Raw genomic sequence first — 19,188 nt, 5'->3', positions numbered from 1 at the left:
GCGATTTTTGATCGACACAGGGTGAGGCATCAATCTAATAGAAAGAATTGCGTTGGAAGATCATGTGAAAGTCAAGCCTGCTAAATTTCCCTTCCTCATTGGGGTCACCGATGATCCGGTACCCACAGCAGGGTTGGTCCACTTGAATATCCCGGGCTCGTCCGTGCCGTTCACGTAGTGGAACACAAATTACCTGTCAAGGGCGTTGGCGTTCTGGGGCTAGAATTCCTAGTGAAGGAGAAAGTAGACATCAAGTACCTGTACCAAACCATCGTCACTAAAAGGAATCCGAATACCTCAATCCACTGGTATAAAGAAAAACAGCGAGGAAAACCGATAACAATCCCGCCCCGAGTCCGGATGGCGATCGAAGTCCCTATTCAACCAGGACATGGGTTGGCAAGTGGATATCTACCAAAGGTGAATACCTCGAAAGGGGTTCATCTAAGAGAATGTCTAGTGCAAACTGATAATGACATCGCCTATGCAATGATAATCAACACGCAAGATGTTCCAGTAGACATCAACATCCCACCTCAGACCGTAGAACCATATGATCTCACCTTGAGCATAGAAGACGAACTGGAACAAGCAGCATGCAGCATAGGTGCAACGTTCCTAGATAGCCAAAATAGTCAGACACGAGCCCAGAAAGTTCTAGAAGCACTACCCCCACATAACCTGAAGGCGTTCGAACAGAGAGAAGTGGCTCGGTTAATCCAAGTATACCACGACATCTTTCACCTGCCGGGTGATTGCCTGGGAAAGGCCAAGAACTTTACCTGCACCATCCGCACAGTGGACGAAACACCTATCCATAAACGACAATCCCAGCCCCTCCACAACATGGGGTCGAAATAAATAAACAACTTGAAATGATGCTCGAGCAGAAGATCATCAAACACTCCATATCCCCATACAACTCACCGCTGTAGATTGTACCCAAAAAGGCGGATTCCAAAGGAAAGAAAAGGTGGAGACTCATCATCGATCTTCGAGTGCTAAACAGAAAAACCGTAGGTGATTCCTAGCCATTGCCCAACACCTCCGAGATCCTGTCTCAACTGGGTGGAGCGAAATACTACAGCATCTTCGACCTTGCTAGTGGATTCCACCAGATCGCCATGGACGAGAAAGACGGAGAAAAGCCCGCTTTCAGTGGGCCTAGTGGGCACTATGAATACACAAGGATGCCATTCGGGCTACAGAACTCCCCTCCAATTTTCCAGCGCATGATGGATCATGCTTTTGCTGGACTGAAGGGTACGGAGCTATTCGTCTACCTGGATGACATCGTCGTCCACTCAAAAACTCTAGAGGAACATGTAGATCGACTCCGTCGGCTATTTCAGAGAATCAGGGAAAACGGCCTCAACCTTCAACCCGACAAATGTAAGTTCTTCATGAAGGAAGTTGCCTACCTAGGGCATATCATAAATAAAGAAGGAGTTCAACCAGATCCAGTAAAAATCAAAGCACTTGTCGAGATGCCTACACCCAAAACCCAGCAAGGAGTTCGAAAATTCTCGGGATTCAGTAACTATTACAGGAGATTCATCAAGAATTATGCAGATATCGCCCACCCCCTGACCGAGCTACTGAAAAAGGGCGAAAAGTTCCACTGGGGTGAACAAGAGAAGCAAGCCTTCGATACGCTGAAAACCGCCATAACTGCAGATTCTCTCTTATATCAACCAGACATGGAGGAACCTTTCACAGTGACAGCTTCAAGCACTGAAAAAGGACTGGGAGCTATCCTCAGCCAAAAGGACAAAGAAGGAGACGAACATCCTATAATTTCCGCCTCCAGGACATTGAAAGATGCAGAGACAAGATACACTCCAACAGAAAGAGCTAGCTACAGTATATGCCTAGCTACAGTATATGGGCTAGAACAGTTCAAGCCCTACATTTACGGAGTACCATTTCTTGTGGTGACGAACAGCCCTGCACTCAACTGGCTGAGGGACTCGTCAAACCCAACATCTAGACAGGTAAAATGGAAAACTTGGCTTAATGATTTTACATTCGATGTAAAAATCAGAAAACAAAAGAGAACATACCGCGGACGCATTTACGGAGAACCCATTAGAAGAAGAAAACCCTGAGACAATCCTTTTTGCAATCTGCATGCCAGTGCAACCTGTTAGTAGCAATCTGAAGAAAGCTGCTACTCAGACTAACGCGACAAGACGTGTGAGGATACAAACCCAACCAACGGTACTTGGAGAAGAAGATGATGGAGAATCCATCGCCCGGAGACTCGCTGGCAGAAGAACTTCAGAAAGAGCTAGCGGGATTAAACCATCCATCTCCTATAAGCAAACCCGAGATTACAATGTCGCTTCCAAAGCGGCACCTCCTCTTCCAGAACCTGGTATCGAACCTATCACGATCAGATCCCGACCCCCAAGTGCATCCGCGATACGCTCAACTAGCCATAACCAATCCACATCCTCACAAACTTCCTTCCAAGAACGAGAGATACCTCACCCGAGTGCTGAAGTATCAACCACTGAGAAATAGGTGTTCGAACCAGAAGTTCCTAATGAAGAGGCCGTCGCAGAACAACAACGAAAATCTTGAAATCAGCATTGAAGCTCTACCAATCGAAAATATCGAGGAAAACAACGATGATGTGTTCGAAGAGAATCGAGAGGAGGATTTATCAATACCAGCCATAATTGAAACTGAGGAACTTCCAGAAGAGAGGGATGATGACGAGGACACTAACCCACCCTGTTCTCGAAACTTGATAAATTTATTAAGGAAATGAGAGAGAAAGAAGAAGCAAAGGAATCAACTACTAACTCAAACCATCAAGAAATCGAAAGGCCTATTCCTCTGCACGAATTGAAAAGGTTAAGCCTGAGGTCCATTGAGCTTAACAAGTTCTCAGAGAGTTTAAACCACTCCATCCAAGAATTTGAGAAACAAATGAGGGAATACGAAGAGAACTCCCGCGTCCTGATTGAGACTACTGATGCATTAGAGGACTCTCAGCGAATCCAACCAGATGATCGATCAGCTGGCGACCTATCAGAAGAAACTCCTAATCAGGAGAGCACATCATCCTCCATCATGGAAGCACCACGTTCTGCTGATAAAGACACTACATCGCCTCAAGCGACAGCTGAACAAAGCCAATTCAAGGGAAGGCACTCAGTGATAACAGAATCTAACCAGCTAAACGAGTCAGCCATGCCCACACTGTGCCCCAGATAAGTACCACTAACAGGATCATCCCCTCATTCAATTGATGAAGGGATCCAAACGTGTTCAAGGTCTTAGGTAACTCCACGATAGTTATTCTCGATAGAACAACTTACTTCAACGAGAAGAAGTAACTAAGGAACAGCAGCACCAACCCTCGACACAATCAACGAAAGCCACGAACCCCTAACACCTGCAACCCCCGCCCTACAGAAGACGAGAGCGGATAGAACACACCGATACCGGGGGCGACTCCAGATAAATCCAGCGAAGGGCTACCTTTTCCAATATTCTATGATACCCAGAACTTCGGTAGGCCAGAGGAAAACCTCGAGGTGACTCAAGAAGAAGATCCTATCGTGGATGATAAGATTACCATACCTCCCAGCGAGCATTATCAGCCGGCCACGAATGTAAGCGAAACAAGGGATGGACTCACGTTCACCAGGGGCAACATCGCCCATTTCATCGCTGCGGATGGTGAAGTGACCAAACAAAATACCAAACTGCTCAGAGACCTGAACCTAATCGACTTAAACTGTATCAAAAACCTGAAACCTCGATTAGACCAAGTCATGGTCAGAAAGTGTCGCAAATTCTACACGCTCTCCTTCATCGTGAAACAATGGCACTTCGAAAAGGAGCAAAACAAAATTCTCAAACTCTGCCTCAAAAATCTGCGAGAAGCCCTCGAGAAATACAAAATCGAAGAAGTCAGAATGGCCCTCCCCGGAGATGAGATCGATGAAGATATCAGGATCAAATACTCCTTAGAAAGAGAATTCCATGAACACCCAACCCGATTTGTGCTGTGCCACGGAAAAATTTACATGCCTCCAGAAGCGCTACGACCTGAGATAATAAAAGAATGCCATGAAACCCTGCCGGGGGCACATAAGGGCATCGTCGGAACCTTCAACAGAATCCGAGAAAGATTTTATTGGCCGGACATCAAGAAAGAGGTCGAAAGGCATATAAAAGCTTGTAAAATTTGTCAACTGCAGAAAATCCAGAGAGTGCAAACACGGCAACCCATGATCATCACCGATACCCCAAGCGAGCCATTCGACAAAATATCAGTGGATACGGTGGGACCACTGCCCAGGACTAAGAAGGGAAACGAGCATCTCCTGACAATACAGGATAATGTCTCAAAACACTGCGCAGCAATCCCACTGAAAGACATCCGAGCACACACCGTGGCACAGGCTCTAACCACACAGTACGTAGCCCTATATGGTATACCTCGGGTAATTCTTTCAGACAAAGGGACCAACTTCACCAGCAAACTGATCACTCAGCTGGGAAGGCTGCTCAGATTCCATCATGTGACGACGTCAGGGTATCGTCCACAATCCAATGGAGCCCTCGAGAGGAGCCACCATGTGCTTGTCCAATACCTCCGAGCATTTACAGATGAGTTTACCGACTGGGACGAACTTCTCCCTTATGCGATGTTATCTTATAACACCACGGTCTACAGCTCAGCCAGCTTCACCCCGTTTGAACTACTGTACGGGAAACGAGCGCGAATACCTTCCAATATCCACGATGAAGATAAAATCGAGAGTTACAATGACTTCATGGTACATCTCATCACGATCTCGATAAAATACACACGATAGCCTTTGAAAACTTGGAGAAATCTAAGATGCACTCGAAGAAAGTTTATGACAGACACTTGAACCCTCTACAGCTACAAGTCGGAAATTTCTTTTATGTAAAAAAAAAGCCTGTCAAGAATAAGCTGGATCAAAGATACACAGGTCCATACGAGATAGCCGACATTACTGAGATGGGTAATGTAATCTTGGAAACAGAAGAAGGCCACAAATTTATGCAACATCCCAATAACCTTAAAATTTGTCAAGAAGAATAGTCACTGGTAAACCAGACCTGCCAATCAAGTCCAATGATGCAATCAATCTAACGAGGCACATTCTCACTTACAGGAATGAGGAACGATGACCTCCAACACCTCCATTCGTATTCCCGTCTATGTGGACGGGTCATACTTATACAATGGAACTGATAATGCCATCGCCGGAAGCGGAATATGGTTCGCACATCAACACCCATTAAACACCTACAAGGCTGTAAAGGGAATAAGGGTCACTAACATCACTGCAGAAAACCTAGCAGCCATCGAGGCCTGTAAAATATGTCTACAGCATGATATAAATGCCATCAAAATAATAACGGACTCAAAATACTTGATTAGTTGCATGACAGGACACATGGACAAATGGAAAACCTATGGATGGCTCAACGCTAAAGCAAAGCCAGTAGTCAACAGAGATCTACTGCAACAGTTGGACGGATTAATGCAACAAATAGACGTAGAATTCGAATTCTCACCAGGGCACAGGGGTATCTACGGGAATGAAAAAGCAGATGAACTCGCGAAGATCGGGTCAAAAATAAATCCCATAGGATCTCAGCATTCCAGAGCCGCCAAAAACTACCCAATTACCTATAACCACTAACAAAAAAAAACGAAAAAAAAAATATTTTGAATTAACTACAGGATACCAAGGATGACACCCCTACACTGGAAGATCTGGATATACTCCTGGAGTACGCTCGCCCTATGCCAAGAAAAACAGGAAAGAACCTACTAAATTATGCCTATACCACACAATCCTGGGCTATACTATGAGAAAATAGATCAAATACGGTTCATCAATAAAAATTGGCGGCTGATGGTGACAGTTGACGTCAACAACATGCTTGGACACCAATACCCTGGGCAAGACGTGATTTACCACCAATACAACCTGTGTGAACAGAAGAAAAATACGAAATACTGCTCCGAGGTCCTCGGAATGGAAATCTTCGATGCTTTTGACCGTGAACTGGCAGCTATCCAAGATCACCTTCGGAAGATTATCCAAATGCCACAGTCCAACGTCAGAGAAAGACAATCCCGATCACCACTACTAGGATTCATAGGAACTATAAGCCGGAAAATATTCGGTAGAATGTATTACAACGATTTCGAACATATAAACAAGAAAATCGATCGACTGTACCAAGACCAGCAGAAAATTACTCATCTTATTGGAAACTCCACCCATATCATCCAGGCAGAGATCAACTCCATCAAAAAGGAGCACAATAGAAATCTTGAGCAAATCCAGGTTCAACAAAGACGACTGGACGAAGTCGTCTCCACCAACAATAGGTTTGCCAACCAAATAACCGACGTAGAATATGCGAACTCCGCCAGTCAAATGACAGCACGAGTAGAATATGCCGCCAGGAAATACATCGAAGGAGCAAACAAAATGGTTCAGGCTATAGAACAAGCAAAACATGGAAAAATACATCCTACATTGATGAATGACCGCCAGATAGAAGAAACTGCGATCCAAATAGAGAAACTAGCTACTGACAGGATTCTCCCCATCTCCAAAAACAAACTAGATTTAGCACTCTTATCGCAAATATCCACCGTGGAAACGGCGTATCATAGCGAGAGATTTCTTGTCATAATTAACATACCCCTACTGACACGAGACTACATGGACCTCTATAAGCTCATCCCATGCAAGACCCCTCAATTAGTCCAAGGCAACCAAGCTATCGCCTCCTACATCGAGCCATCGAAAGAGTACTACCTGCACTCCAAGACTCATGAAAACTATGCCTCGATCAACGAAAAATACCTCAAAAGCTGTACCCCGTTAGAGACCTGCCTAGGATGCCCAAAAACCGTACCCCTTCGCAAACCGACCGCTCGGCCCACCTGCGAGAAATTACTTTTCACCTCCCCTGAATTGGAAATAAAATTCAAAACCTACCAAAACTGCGATGTACGTCTGACAAACGATCTCGAGACTCAATGGACCAGACTAACCTACACAGAGGGATGGCTCTTCTCCACAATCTTATCGGAAAAATTGGAAATCTCCTGCTTAGACAACACACAGGAAAGTCTAACATTAAATGGGATAGGGATCATCCAGCTGAATCCAAATTGCACTGCAGAAACAGCGACAGTCACCCTTGAAAACGCTGGGATCATTAAAACTCAGTTACCGGTCATCCACGGGGTATCTGCAACGTTGAATATGTCAGCAATGACTCCCCTATTAGCTAGAATACCTGAAAAGCTACATACCTTAACCAATATTCAACTGAATCCTTTACCTATCGACGGCCAAAACAGTCCGTTTGACCAATCCATGCAAGACATCATCGAAGAAACGAATAAAATCGGCCAACACCATCAGGAAGATTATTACCATCGGATCCTAACGCTCACGAATTGCAGCATCACCGGGGCTATCTCCCTAGTTGCTATGATAGGTAGAGCGATCGCCTACAAAAGAGGGTTGTCACTCCTCTTTATCATCACATGTTGTTACCAGAGAGCGAAAGATCAAAGAAAGAAACCTAGCTCCAAAAGGTCAAGACCAACTATAGAGAAAGCCCAAGACCTGCGAGTCTCCACCATCACCCTGGCCGAACTAACCACAATCCCTCCTTATCCGACACCATCTCCACCCAAGAAGATACAGAAACCGGAAGATAGCTCACCCCCGATGGCTTTACAAGCAGTTCCTGTCTGCATGAGAATGTAGAAATACCGACGAACGAGTATATTTTCTCTCTCTCTCTCTATTCCTAAAAAAAAGGGGGAATATGATAACAATAATAAGGATAATAATGTTAGACTAAAAGCAGCAAAGTAGCCACAACAATATCAACTAATAATCCCGAAATACGAGCAAAATATATATAAACAAAAAAAATAATTCGAAACTTCCCAAAACAAATAAAATCAGGCGAAGAAATCAGATACTAGGGATAGGATCAGACAGAGTCGGGACAGATCTCGAACTCCCCCAGCCGAACTGAAACCAAATTTCGTGTCTCCAGCCCCTCAAATATTTATTTATTTATATATATATATATATATATATATATATATATATATATATATATATATATATATGCTACAAAAAAAATATAGCAAGAAAGAAAAAACCAGCTGGGCAGGCGTGAGACCTGTCCCCCCTCCCATCCACCCGAGATTAAACGAATTGACTGAATGAACGAATTGGCTGGAATTGACTAAACAGACAAGTAAAAACCACTACAGTAACTTCCATGACCTGCATCCCTTTCGATTCGTAGAGCTCACCCCTAGAAGCACACTGCCAACAGACTAGTAACGATGTACACGAATCTAACCAAAACCTGAACTATCCCTGTAAAAAAAAATACAAAAATTTACATTAAAGCAGATTCATAATAACAAAATTTTTCATAATAGTAAAATTGAAACTCACCTCATCCTCACAGAGAACTTACGAGAGTCTATCCCCTCTTCCGCTTCCAATCAATCACAAAAAACCCCTCCAACACACCCCTGAAAAATCCCAATTACACCAGATAATAAATCTTCAATATATCAAAGAGACTATTACCATCACCACGCGGCACCTCGCTGAACGATGCGTGACAGGAAGGGGTTACGCCATTTTTGATCCAGACCACGCCAATTGATAACTCGAGCAAGACGATAATGCGCCACCCACGGCGACTTTGTCAACTGCTGCTCGAATTCAAACTCATCCATATCATCGGTATAAATGGAAACACTAACTCAACTTATAAACATAGAGATTTATTCCCCCAATACAACCCGATGATACAAAAATGGAAAGCTAACTACTCTGATAACGATCATAATGAGTCTCCAATTGATCCATCAACTCCTCCAAACCCCTGTCAAGGGCAGCCTCGAATCCTTCGATCAAAAATGGCAATCCAAAACCCAAAGCCAAGCCCCGGAAAATCTCCGCAGATAACCCACTTCCTGGACGCTGAAATTCAACAAATAATTTTGCCTCAAGTTAACCCTCACAAAAAAAAACAATAAAGTAATAATAATAAGAGAAAAATAAAACTCAATCTACCTGGGGGCATTTCCTGAAGTAGAAATAACGCCACGCCAGATCCCTGTCCATTCCAAACTGATCTCCCACCAACAGATAACCCTCCGTCCAGTCAAATTCAAGGGGAATATTCCCATTCCCCAGAACATTCAACCACTCCACAATTCCCTCAACCACCGGAGTAAATCCACCGACGTCCCTCAGATACCATAGCCAACTCTCCCGCCAGCAATACTCAATGAATCGCACATGGAGAAGAAGCACCAGATCTCGGACGGCACCAGGGTTCCGCTGAAAAGGGTGTTCCCCAAGGTAGATAGGTATAGAATCAGGAATGATCGGTACAGCAGTGGACATTAGACCATCCAGGGCGTCTAATCTATCAGCCTGAGACAACAAGGGAACCACTGCGTGAACCACATCTTCGGGAGTCACCTGCGCCACCTCATCAGGAAGACACACCTCACCACCCACATTCTCCTCTCCAGAATCCATCCTACCCTAACAAATAAGTTACAAACCAGATCAAAACACAAACACTAATAATTACACAATGAAATAAACGAACAATAATTGCCTCCACGATCTTTTTTTTCTACAAGGGAATTAGTCCATAATGCGACTGAATCAGGGCAGCGGGTAAACTGAACGAAAGGAATCCACAAACCACCGCGTCAGCACTCCCTCGCTCAAGGCCTCGGTTGCACCGATTCAATGAAATCAGCAAAACCCAAATACATAAAACCATATCACTTCAAATAAATAAAATCATCACCGAGCTTTACTCCTCAAAATTGATTTTGAATCCAACCACAATACAAAATAGCAATCTTGAGCGGGGGCTGTGATGTCCGGAATTATGTTATAAAATATAATAATAATCACAAAAGATAAATAATAATAACAATCCATATCGACCCATCAATTGTGAAACCGAAACGATTTCTTCACCCAAGAAATCTTATTATACCTGATTTCAAAATAAGTCAATGGCCAAATAAATCGCCGACGCTGTGAATTCCTCCGATGGTCAATGCCCGCCCGAACGACAACCCCGATACCTCTGCCGATTGTTTCCCAATCCGTGACGAAATTTTGAACTCGTGGAAGGCATGAGCACTCCCGAAACACCAAAATTTTAACTCCCTAAGAGTCAGTCGTTAGTCACCTCGCGGATGGTGAAGATACCTTGGCGGAAGTATTACAAAATTGGTCGCTCGTTTCGGGCTCTTCGAGTGAACCGAGATTTTGGCGCTCGTTAGTGACTTTTAGAGGAATTAAAAGTGATCGTTCGGATCTCGCGATTGGCCTACTGCTGTCTTCAATCAAAATTAGTTTTGTCTTCCGAACCAAAAAAAAAGGGCAATTATTAAATAAACTTCCGATTCTGCATTAGTGTGTAAATCTAACGCACTCCGATGCTGCCAAGTCCCAGGATAGCGCATCGATTTTTTAATATCAAGTGAACTCTCGGAAGAGCTGTGAACACACTCCTGTCTTCTCTCGGGCAATGAACTTTTGTTGCAGTTTATAGCTTATAGGAATTGTTAAAAGTTAAACTTAAAGATTTTTGTGAAAAGGACTAAGTGTATTATTAAATCACTTTCGCAATAGACTCAGTGGAAAATTAATTCAGGCTGAAATAGAGATCCTGAACCCCAAATTTGGATTACCAGAAGGCGAAAGTATACCCATTGTGAGTAAAATAAAATGCATTCTAAAAAAATTCAAAATCGCATCCAAGGATAGAGAGTCAAAATTTAGATCCGGGAAGTAATTTCAATTTCTTATAAAAAAATTTATAAACCAAATAATGTGACTAAAAGTTTAGAAAATATAATAGGAGAAAAAGGGATATCTTCCGGCATTTCCTTATTATTTAATATTCCTGTCCCTTATCCTCAAATAAGAATTCAAATTCAAGTGTCAACAAGTTGGCACACCGAATTATCAGGCAAAAGCAAGAAAATTAGCGTCGTCCTATAATAATAAAAGAAATAGAGGATTGAGCAAAATTATCACTTCTCTATGGATAATTTTGGCTAGAAGTCGTTGATAATTAGAAAATAAAACTAAAACTCGTCCTTCGAAGCTGGACAATGTCTCCGGACATTACAAAATCAAGAATTACTTCGATAAAACCAATGAAATAGAAAAAAATAATAATAATTAACAATACTGACAATTTGTGCCTCCCTCGTTCTCTTGTGGTTGCTTTGTATGTAGCCAAAGAAAACAAACAACAGAAAAGGACAGCTGAAGAAAGGAAATTATGGGATAGAGTCAGAGATGGACATAGAGACACTCAGCGAAATTGTGCTATTGAACTTTCCATAGTGTCGGGAGTTGATGTTCCTCAAGAAGGTTGTGGACTGGACGAGATAGAAAAATATCAAAATTATCTGGCTCGTGAAGAAAATGCGGCCCTCGTAATTTATGAGTGTCGGAAGGATGCTGAAAAACCCGTCTCCAAATTCTACAACGGTATTGGAAGGGTTGAGGAGCTAGGGTACGATTTAAAATATGTGCTGTATATAGCTTTTTATACAGACTTTCATCATTATGAGCCGATCAATTGTATCCATCGTTTTATTAATAAGAATTACAGACATTGGTCTACATTGTGTCAGGGTGGCTTCCAAAGACAATTGACCCACAGATGTCCAGGGGAATGTTCAATGTGTTTAACATCACCACCGTGCACAGTTGAAGAACCAGAAAAATGTTTTGAGTGTCCTCGTTCTTTCGCTAACGTGACCTGTTTTGATCGTCACAAAGAGGACACATCCTATTATGGGATACAAAGTGTTTGTTCCGCGAGGCGCATTTGTCAAGTCTGTGGTTCTTTGGTTATTGCGGGAAAAACTCATCAGCGTGGAAAAAACTGGTGTTCGATATGTGGTAAATATCGGGAGCCTGGACATGGGTGTTTCATAAAAAAAGTCAAGTTGTATGCCAGGAAGCAGAATATCCTGCGAAGACGAAAATGTGAAACTTCTGTGTGTTATGATTTTGAAACTTGTCAAGATGAGGAACGTGTGGAGAACGGTGTAATTGTAAATTTACATATTCCTAATTATTATGTTGCACAAATAACGTGCGAAGAGTGCGCCAGCTTAGCGGATGATGATGTATGTGAAATGGATAAACGTTCTGTACCTAGCATAAGTCCTTGGCATGTATGTCCTCAACGTGAGTATAGATATCACGGGGATGATGCCGTTGACAATTTTATGGAAGTTATTCAAAACTTGAAAAAATTTTACAGTAAAGTTATTTGCATTGCATACAATGCAAAAAGTTATGATGGACAATTTTTATTGCGCGCGGTTATGGAATTAAAAATACCAAATGTAGAAACGATACTCACAGGGAGTAACATTATGTTAATGCAATATGACAATGTCAAGTTCATCGATAGCTTGAATTATATTCAAATGCCTCTATCAGCATTCCCCAAAACTTTTGGCTTAACAGGGATATCAAAAGGATATTTTCCTCATATTTTAACACGAAAGAAAATCAGGCTTATGTGGGTATTATGCCTTCCAAAGAAACTTTTGGAATACAGGCTTTAGATCAGAAAAGCATTACAGAGTTTGAAGAATGGTATAACGAGAAAGTGAGAAAAAATATGTATTCGACTTCAAAAAAGAACTCGAACGTTACTGTGTGCAGGATGTTGTTATTCTGTGATGTTCTGCAATGCTCTTTCGCTCTTTTATATTGAAAGTTGGAAATATTTTCCCCTTTTCCAGATGTGTCATAACTGCGTCAACGTGCATGCAAATTTTCCAAGTAAATTATCTCAAAGACGATCACATAGGTGTGATTCCAAGGAACGGCTATAGAATGGCTGAGTCACAATCTTTTGTTGCCAATGAGTGGCTAATGTGGTTGGAAAAATCACAAAATATATGTATTCAACACGCTGGTAGAGAGAGAGTGTATGTATTAAATAAAATCAAGTTGGATGGGTATCGTATAGATGATAACGGTCAGCAATATACTTATCAATTTCACGGTTGCTACTGGCATGGTTGTTTTAAATGTTTCCCATTCAATAGGGAAGAAGCACATCGAGATGGTATGTCATTAACTGATCGTTATTGGAACACACAAATGCGTAATATTGAGATTCAGTGCTATGATGTAGAGTTAATTGAAATGTGGGAGTGCGATTTCGTAACCGAGAAGAAGAATAATTCAGCATTGAGAGAGTATGTCGATTCTATTGACGTTCAAGTGTTTACCCTATTGAATCCTCGTGATGCCTTCTTTGGGGGGCACACAGGTAACACCGTGACCCACTACGAGGTTCAGCAGGGAAAACAAATACATTATGAGGATGCATGCTCGTTGTATCCCTACGTTTTAAAGACGGGTAGTTTCCCGGTGGGACACTCTGAAATTTATTTATCGGATAGAATTGATCAAATCTATCCGAAAAATGATACTACAAATGTTGAGGGTCTTATCAAATGCCGTGTGTTAGCTCCGCAGACATTATTCCATGCGGTATTACCTGTTCGCGCCTACGAGAAATAATTTTTCCCTCTATGTCGAACGTGTTTGGAAAATCAAATCGAAACTGATTGTCCTCATGCATTAGTATCCGAGCGAGAATTTTTAGGCACTTGGACGTCAATTGAGCTCAAATTAGCCGTCGAAAAAGGATATAAAATTTTATTCATTAGCGAAATTTTCAAATGTAAAAGTGTCAAAGATAATCCACTCACAGGGGAAGAGAGGCACTGTTGAATGTTGCAAAATGAAAGGAGTCCGTTTGGATGTTGAAAATAGGAAAAAAATCGATATTCAATCCATACGAGAACTTGCAGAAGGAACTAAAGACCCCGTTTGCATATAGTTTCGTAGTATCCGAAGAACAAAAGAACACGAAGTTGTGACGCGCGGGGAGAGTAAAATTATCCGCGCCACAGGTCCCAAACGGCGCTTCGATACTCCCACCACAACGCTTCCTTATGGATACGTGAAAAGACGTCGAATAAATGACTGACGCTGTCATTACTTGTCGAATCTTTTTGGTGTGTTGAACATGGAGAACAAAAAATCAGTTTTCAACCAAATTATTGGAGAAAAGAGTTCTCAAGATTGGGAAATAAATGTAGGACTCAAACGTCTACAAAAAAATATTTTTGAGTTGAAAGAATGGTTGCGTGAGAAAGAACATGTAAAGAATGTAAAAATTGTGCGATTATTGTATATAATAGAAAAACAATTAGGAATATTGTCACGAGAAGTGTACGCCTTAGAAAAATGTTTAGAATTAAGAAAGGATGTAGTCTCAATTTGTAATAATTTTGGAACAATACATATTCAACGAGAGAGAAAATTTTTGTGAATAAATTGATTTTTATGTAACGCTGTCTTCTTTTTCTTATACTATAAAAACCGTGTATCTATCCCCATAATTTCAGAAGTCAAAATGGACGTGAGGTGGAAACATCCTTCTACGACAATGATCTGTGGTCCTTCAGGATGCGGCAAAACAGTTTTTGTTAAATGTTTTATCAAAGAAATTGATCAAATATGTGACGTCGAGTTTTCGAAAAAAAAATTTTATTATGCCGAATGGCAGCCGGGATACTCAGATTACGATAAAAAATTTGTAGAGTTTCGCGAGGGTTTTCCGGGGGCCGGAGATTTCAATGATAACACGGCTAAACTCATGATACTCGACGATCTAATGCGTGAGTCTTCGAAAGAATTAGTTGTCGATCTTTTTACTAAAGGGAGTCATCATAAAAATTTGAGCGTGATTCTGTTCTCACAAAATATATTTCACCAAGATAAAGGACAGAGGGGTATATCTTTAAATACAGGTTACATCGTGGCTTTTAAAAACCCTCGTGACCGTGCACAGATATCCCACTTGGCTAGACAGGTAGTCCCCGAGAATCCCACGGTTGTACAAGAGGCTCATTTCGATGCTACGTCACGACCTCATGGTTATTTGCTCATCGACCTGAAGCAGTCTACACCTGAAAATTGTCGTTTCCGCACCTGTGTATTTCCTTCTGATCGAAATCATTATGTTTACATTCCCCGTAAGCAGAATGATATAAATAATGGTAGTTCGTCGACAAATGTACCAGTTGCACGAGTCTAATGGCGAAAGAAAGACGTGCCGTGAGCAATCCAGCTCGACATCCCTTTGGTATTAAAAATTCAGCATTATTGCAAGCACTAGTTTACGCGTCTCCCAAGCAACGAAGGCCATAATACAGCACGCTGATAGGGCCCTCGTACGGATTATTTGTGAATGATCATTAAATATTTTGAAAGGTAATATTCCTTTGAAGAAGTCTGAGAAAAGTTTTTTGAAAAAATATAAGTCGATTTTACGAAAATTAATTGATAAGAAAAAGAGAAACACTTTAGAAAAGAAAAAAATTATAAATCAAAAAGGAGGTTCATTGTTACCACTTCTTCTAGCTCCTATTATTACAGCTCTTGTATTAAAAAACATTTAAATATGGAAAATGCAAGGAAAATGGTATTACTTCCTGAAGATACAGTTAATCGGTATGCCTCGATGACCCCTAGTACCGATATTTCAAAATCCCTGGGTAATGGAAACTCGCGATTGCCATCTGTTCAAACCCCCGGTGATCCTGTGAGCAGACTTGATAGTGAATTGTTCAATATTTTGAATAGTAAGGGTCCGAAGGATGATTGCGCAAGGTGGAATAAATTCTATAAAATTTTTACAAGGTTTCTATTCCACATAAATAGCAATAGGGAGGAAAACGAACCAACCGGTGAAGCAAAGGCCATAGAGGTTGTTCTAAATACAGCCTAAATTTCCAAAATGGTTACGGTCGACCAACTCGGCCATCTCCGAAAATCTCCGTGAACTTTCGAGTCAACGGACACAGGTCAACGCGGCACCCGGAAGAGTCAGTCAGTAGTAGTGTAGAAGTATCGTTACGATAATGAGCTAGCGTATTCAGTCAAACACTATTATAAATTTAATAATTTTGTTCAGTACATCAACTTATTGATTAAGTTCAGAAATTTCAGTGACTCAACGAGATAAGGTGCAAAAGGACAATATCAGTGAAAATTAGACATTCAACAATAATTGAAACCAAAGAGTGTACCGAAATTGTGATAAGTGGTTCGATCCCACGCCAAATATAGTGATAATTTTCTAAAACGCCTAAAATAATTTTCCCAACATCTCCCTCCACATTTTCATCCCACACCCACCCTAAACTAGTTTCTCACCAAACAGTGGTCCTTCGAGCCGGATTGTGGGTGAAAACGTGTGATAGTGCTGTGGAAAAAATTTAAGGGACGCCTCGTGTCGAAAAACATTCGGGGTTCACACGGGCACGTCAACAGAAACTTCTAGAACATTCGACGTGTTTACACCCGCAAGGGTGTCGGGTTAACAAAGGACAAAGTGAGAGTTACAGTGTCGGAAATCGGGAAGGTTCGGGAGTGACGAGTGACGCCGAAGCCCACCAACGCTTGGCCACGTGCGCCACGCAACAGGCGACTCACCTAACTCGGCGGTCGGTAACTCACCTAACTCGGCGGTCGGTAACTCACCCAACTCAGCGGTCGGTAACTCACCCAATTCAACAGCCGATAACTCACCCAAACCGTCAATCTAGCACAGATAATCACCATGGAAGACGACACTAAAGTCAACGAACCCAAAGAAGAAACTCAATACCCAGAGAGTGAAAGCGAGGAAAGCGAGCAAGTCTCACAAGAAGAGAAACTGTCAACAAGAAATGAGACAGTTACAACGCAGCCAATCACCACTAATGAGGAAATCATCAGTCCAAGTGGATCGTCAGGATCAAAGGAGCCCGCTCAACAAAAGTCAACGCCTGCAGCTTCAAAAACAGCACTCACCATGCAACAGGAAGGTCAATTAAGACTATTAACGTTTAAGGTAGAAACTCTGATGGAGATCTATCATGACCTCCCGCAGGACGTTGAAACCGAAGAGGACCTCACCCTAGAAGAACTAGACGGGCACAAGGGGATAATTGAGGCAGAATGGAGCGAGTATTTTCAGATTTATGCCAATCTAGCCGAGTTTCTTCCCCCTGATCACGAGTATGTGAACGAAAGGATCCATGAACGAGCCACCAAAACAAGACGACAAGCCCTGATGCTCATTGCTCGGCTGAAGGGTCAACTGGCAAGGAAAAGGGATTCAGTCAGCAGCTCAACAGATCAAAGCCAGGCAAATCAGCTGAAACGTCTTGACATCAAGCCATTCGATGGGAAACCGGAGGAATGGAAGGAGTTCAGTGACCTTTTCTTGTCACTGGTGGGAAATGTCACGTCAATTCCACCAGTACAGAAATTGGTGAGACTTAAGGGATGCCTGAGAGGTCCAGCAGCAGCTCTCCTCTCCACCTTTCAGGCCAAGGACGAAAACTACGACAAGGCTTGGCAGAAACTCACCAGGAAGTACGAAGACCCTAGACTCGTCGCTCAGTCGTTATTCAACAGGATCCTGACGCTGCCGAAAATCACCCAAGCAACAGAAGAGAACCTCAGCGCCAACGGAGCAGCAGCATTGGAGACCCTAGATCAATTACAAGACGTGACGGGGCTGACGACAGACAACATCGCTGAACAGCTGATAGCCCATCTACTGAGGAGATCTCTTGATGCAGAGACACTCAAGCAATGGGAACTAAAGCTGGGAGACTCAAAGGATTTCCCGAGCCTTAAGGAGTTCGTGGCGTTCATCGAGGCCTGCGGCAGAGGGATCAACGCAGGTGCCAAGCTGCTATCATCAAAGGAACTCAACGCAGCTACGAAGAAGTCAGCTCCAATAAAGAAAAGGAGCACCTATACGGCAGCAACTCAACAGCAGGAAATTAAGGAGCCAGAAAGACAACTTCCTAGGAACTGCTGTGCCTACTGTCAGGACAAGCATTTTATACCATCCTGTCAGAAGTTCATCGAGCTCAACCCAGCGAAGAGAAACGACGTCATTATCAACAAGGGGCTGTGCTTCAACTGCTTGGGGCCACACACGAAGGCGAAGTGCACGTCGGAAAAGAAGTGCCACAAATGTAGCAGATATCACCACACTCTCATCCATGGAGGGAGTTCATGGACGATGAGCCCGCCTCCAGCCAGACGCACTCAAGCTGAACCCGTCCAGACTGCTGGAACATCCAGGCAGCAAGAAGATCACGGGAACAGTGAGTGAATGAATTCAATCGCAATAGCACACTCACCATCTCATTGATCATTCCTCAACATTAGAATCCAGTACATCACCACCAGTAGCAGTGAACTTCAACAACAAAATGATCAATGAGAAAGCAGAGAACATCAACCACGAAACTCACCAAGGAGAAGCAGATCAACAGTCAGTGCTGTTGGCAACAGCACGAGTAAAAGTCATATCACCGAGAGGATTCACGACAAAAGCCAGAGCACTCATCGACCAGGGTTCCGAGGTATCGTTTATCTCCGCACAATTAGTTAATCAACTGCATTTACAGAGAAGGGCATCAACAGTGGAGCTAGTGGGAATTGGTGGAATTAATTCAGGATACACCAGAGGAATAGTTTCAGTCACTCTACAATCGAACAGTGGGACTCATCAACTGCAACTCAACGCCCACATTCTAAAGAAGCTCACCACAATAATTCCGTCAGTTTCATGCTCATCAGCGAGGATCGGCTCACTTCAGAATCTTCAGCTAGCCGATTCCCATTCTCTCAGGCCTGGACCAATCGACATCATACTAGGGGCTGACAACTATGGGCGGATCATCATGGATGACATTCTCAAGTCAGAGCAATCGAGAGTAGTTGGCCAACGCACAGTATTCGGTTGGATATTATCCGGACCAATCGAATGCACAAATTGTTCAATAAAGGTATCTCTATCAGCTGTACGAGAATCTTCGAATGAACAACTTCTAGAGCTTCTCCAGAAATTTTGGGTCCAGGAAGAACTGCCAAACGAGAGATCATCAACATCAGAGCTTTCACCAGATGAGTACGAGNCATTATCTCAGGCCTGGACCAATCGACATCATACTAGGGGCTGACA

The 19,188-nt window shown here is 42.6% G+C and overlaps 2 protein-coding genes across 2 annotated transcripts; both read left to right on the top strand.

Annotated features, from left to right (window-relative positions):
- Positions 1-5,177: 5,177 nt before the first annotated feature.
- Positions 5,178-5,699, top strand: LOC107045294 (ribonuclease H1-like). The gene has a single exon (XM_015267508.1). It carries the CDS (start codon positions 5,178-5,180, stop codon positions 5,697-5,699), a length of 522 nt encoding a protein of 173 aa, XP_015122994.1.
- An 11,080-nt stretch (positions 5,700-16,779) lies between these two features.
- Positions 16,780-19,186, top strand: LOC107045293. Its single transcript, XM_029126616.1, has 2 exons — positions 16,780-18,325; positions 18,390-19,186. Exons 1-2 carry the CDS (start codon positions 16,780-16,782, stop codon positions 19,184-19,186), a joined length of 2,343 nt encoding a protein of 780 aa, XP_028982449.1.
- Positions 19,187-19,188: the final 2 nt, after the last annotated feature.

Source organism: Diachasma alloeum, unplaced genomic scaffold, assembly GCF_001412515.2.
Source record: "Diachasma alloeum isolate Michigan unplaced genomic scaffold, Dall2.0 Dall_scaffold_00909, whole genome shotgun sequence".
NCBI lineage: Eukaryota > Metazoa > Arthropoda > Insecta > Hymenoptera > Braconidae > Diachasma > Diachasma alloeum.
Note: the sequence above shows the minus strand (reverse complement) of the source record. Positions and strands in the feature narration are given on the sequence as shown.

Coding starts and splice junctions, on each gene's coding strand:
- LOC107045294 (XM_015267508.1), top strand. CDS start 5,178: ATGACCTCCAACACCTCCATTCGTATTCCCGTCTATGTGGACGGGTCA.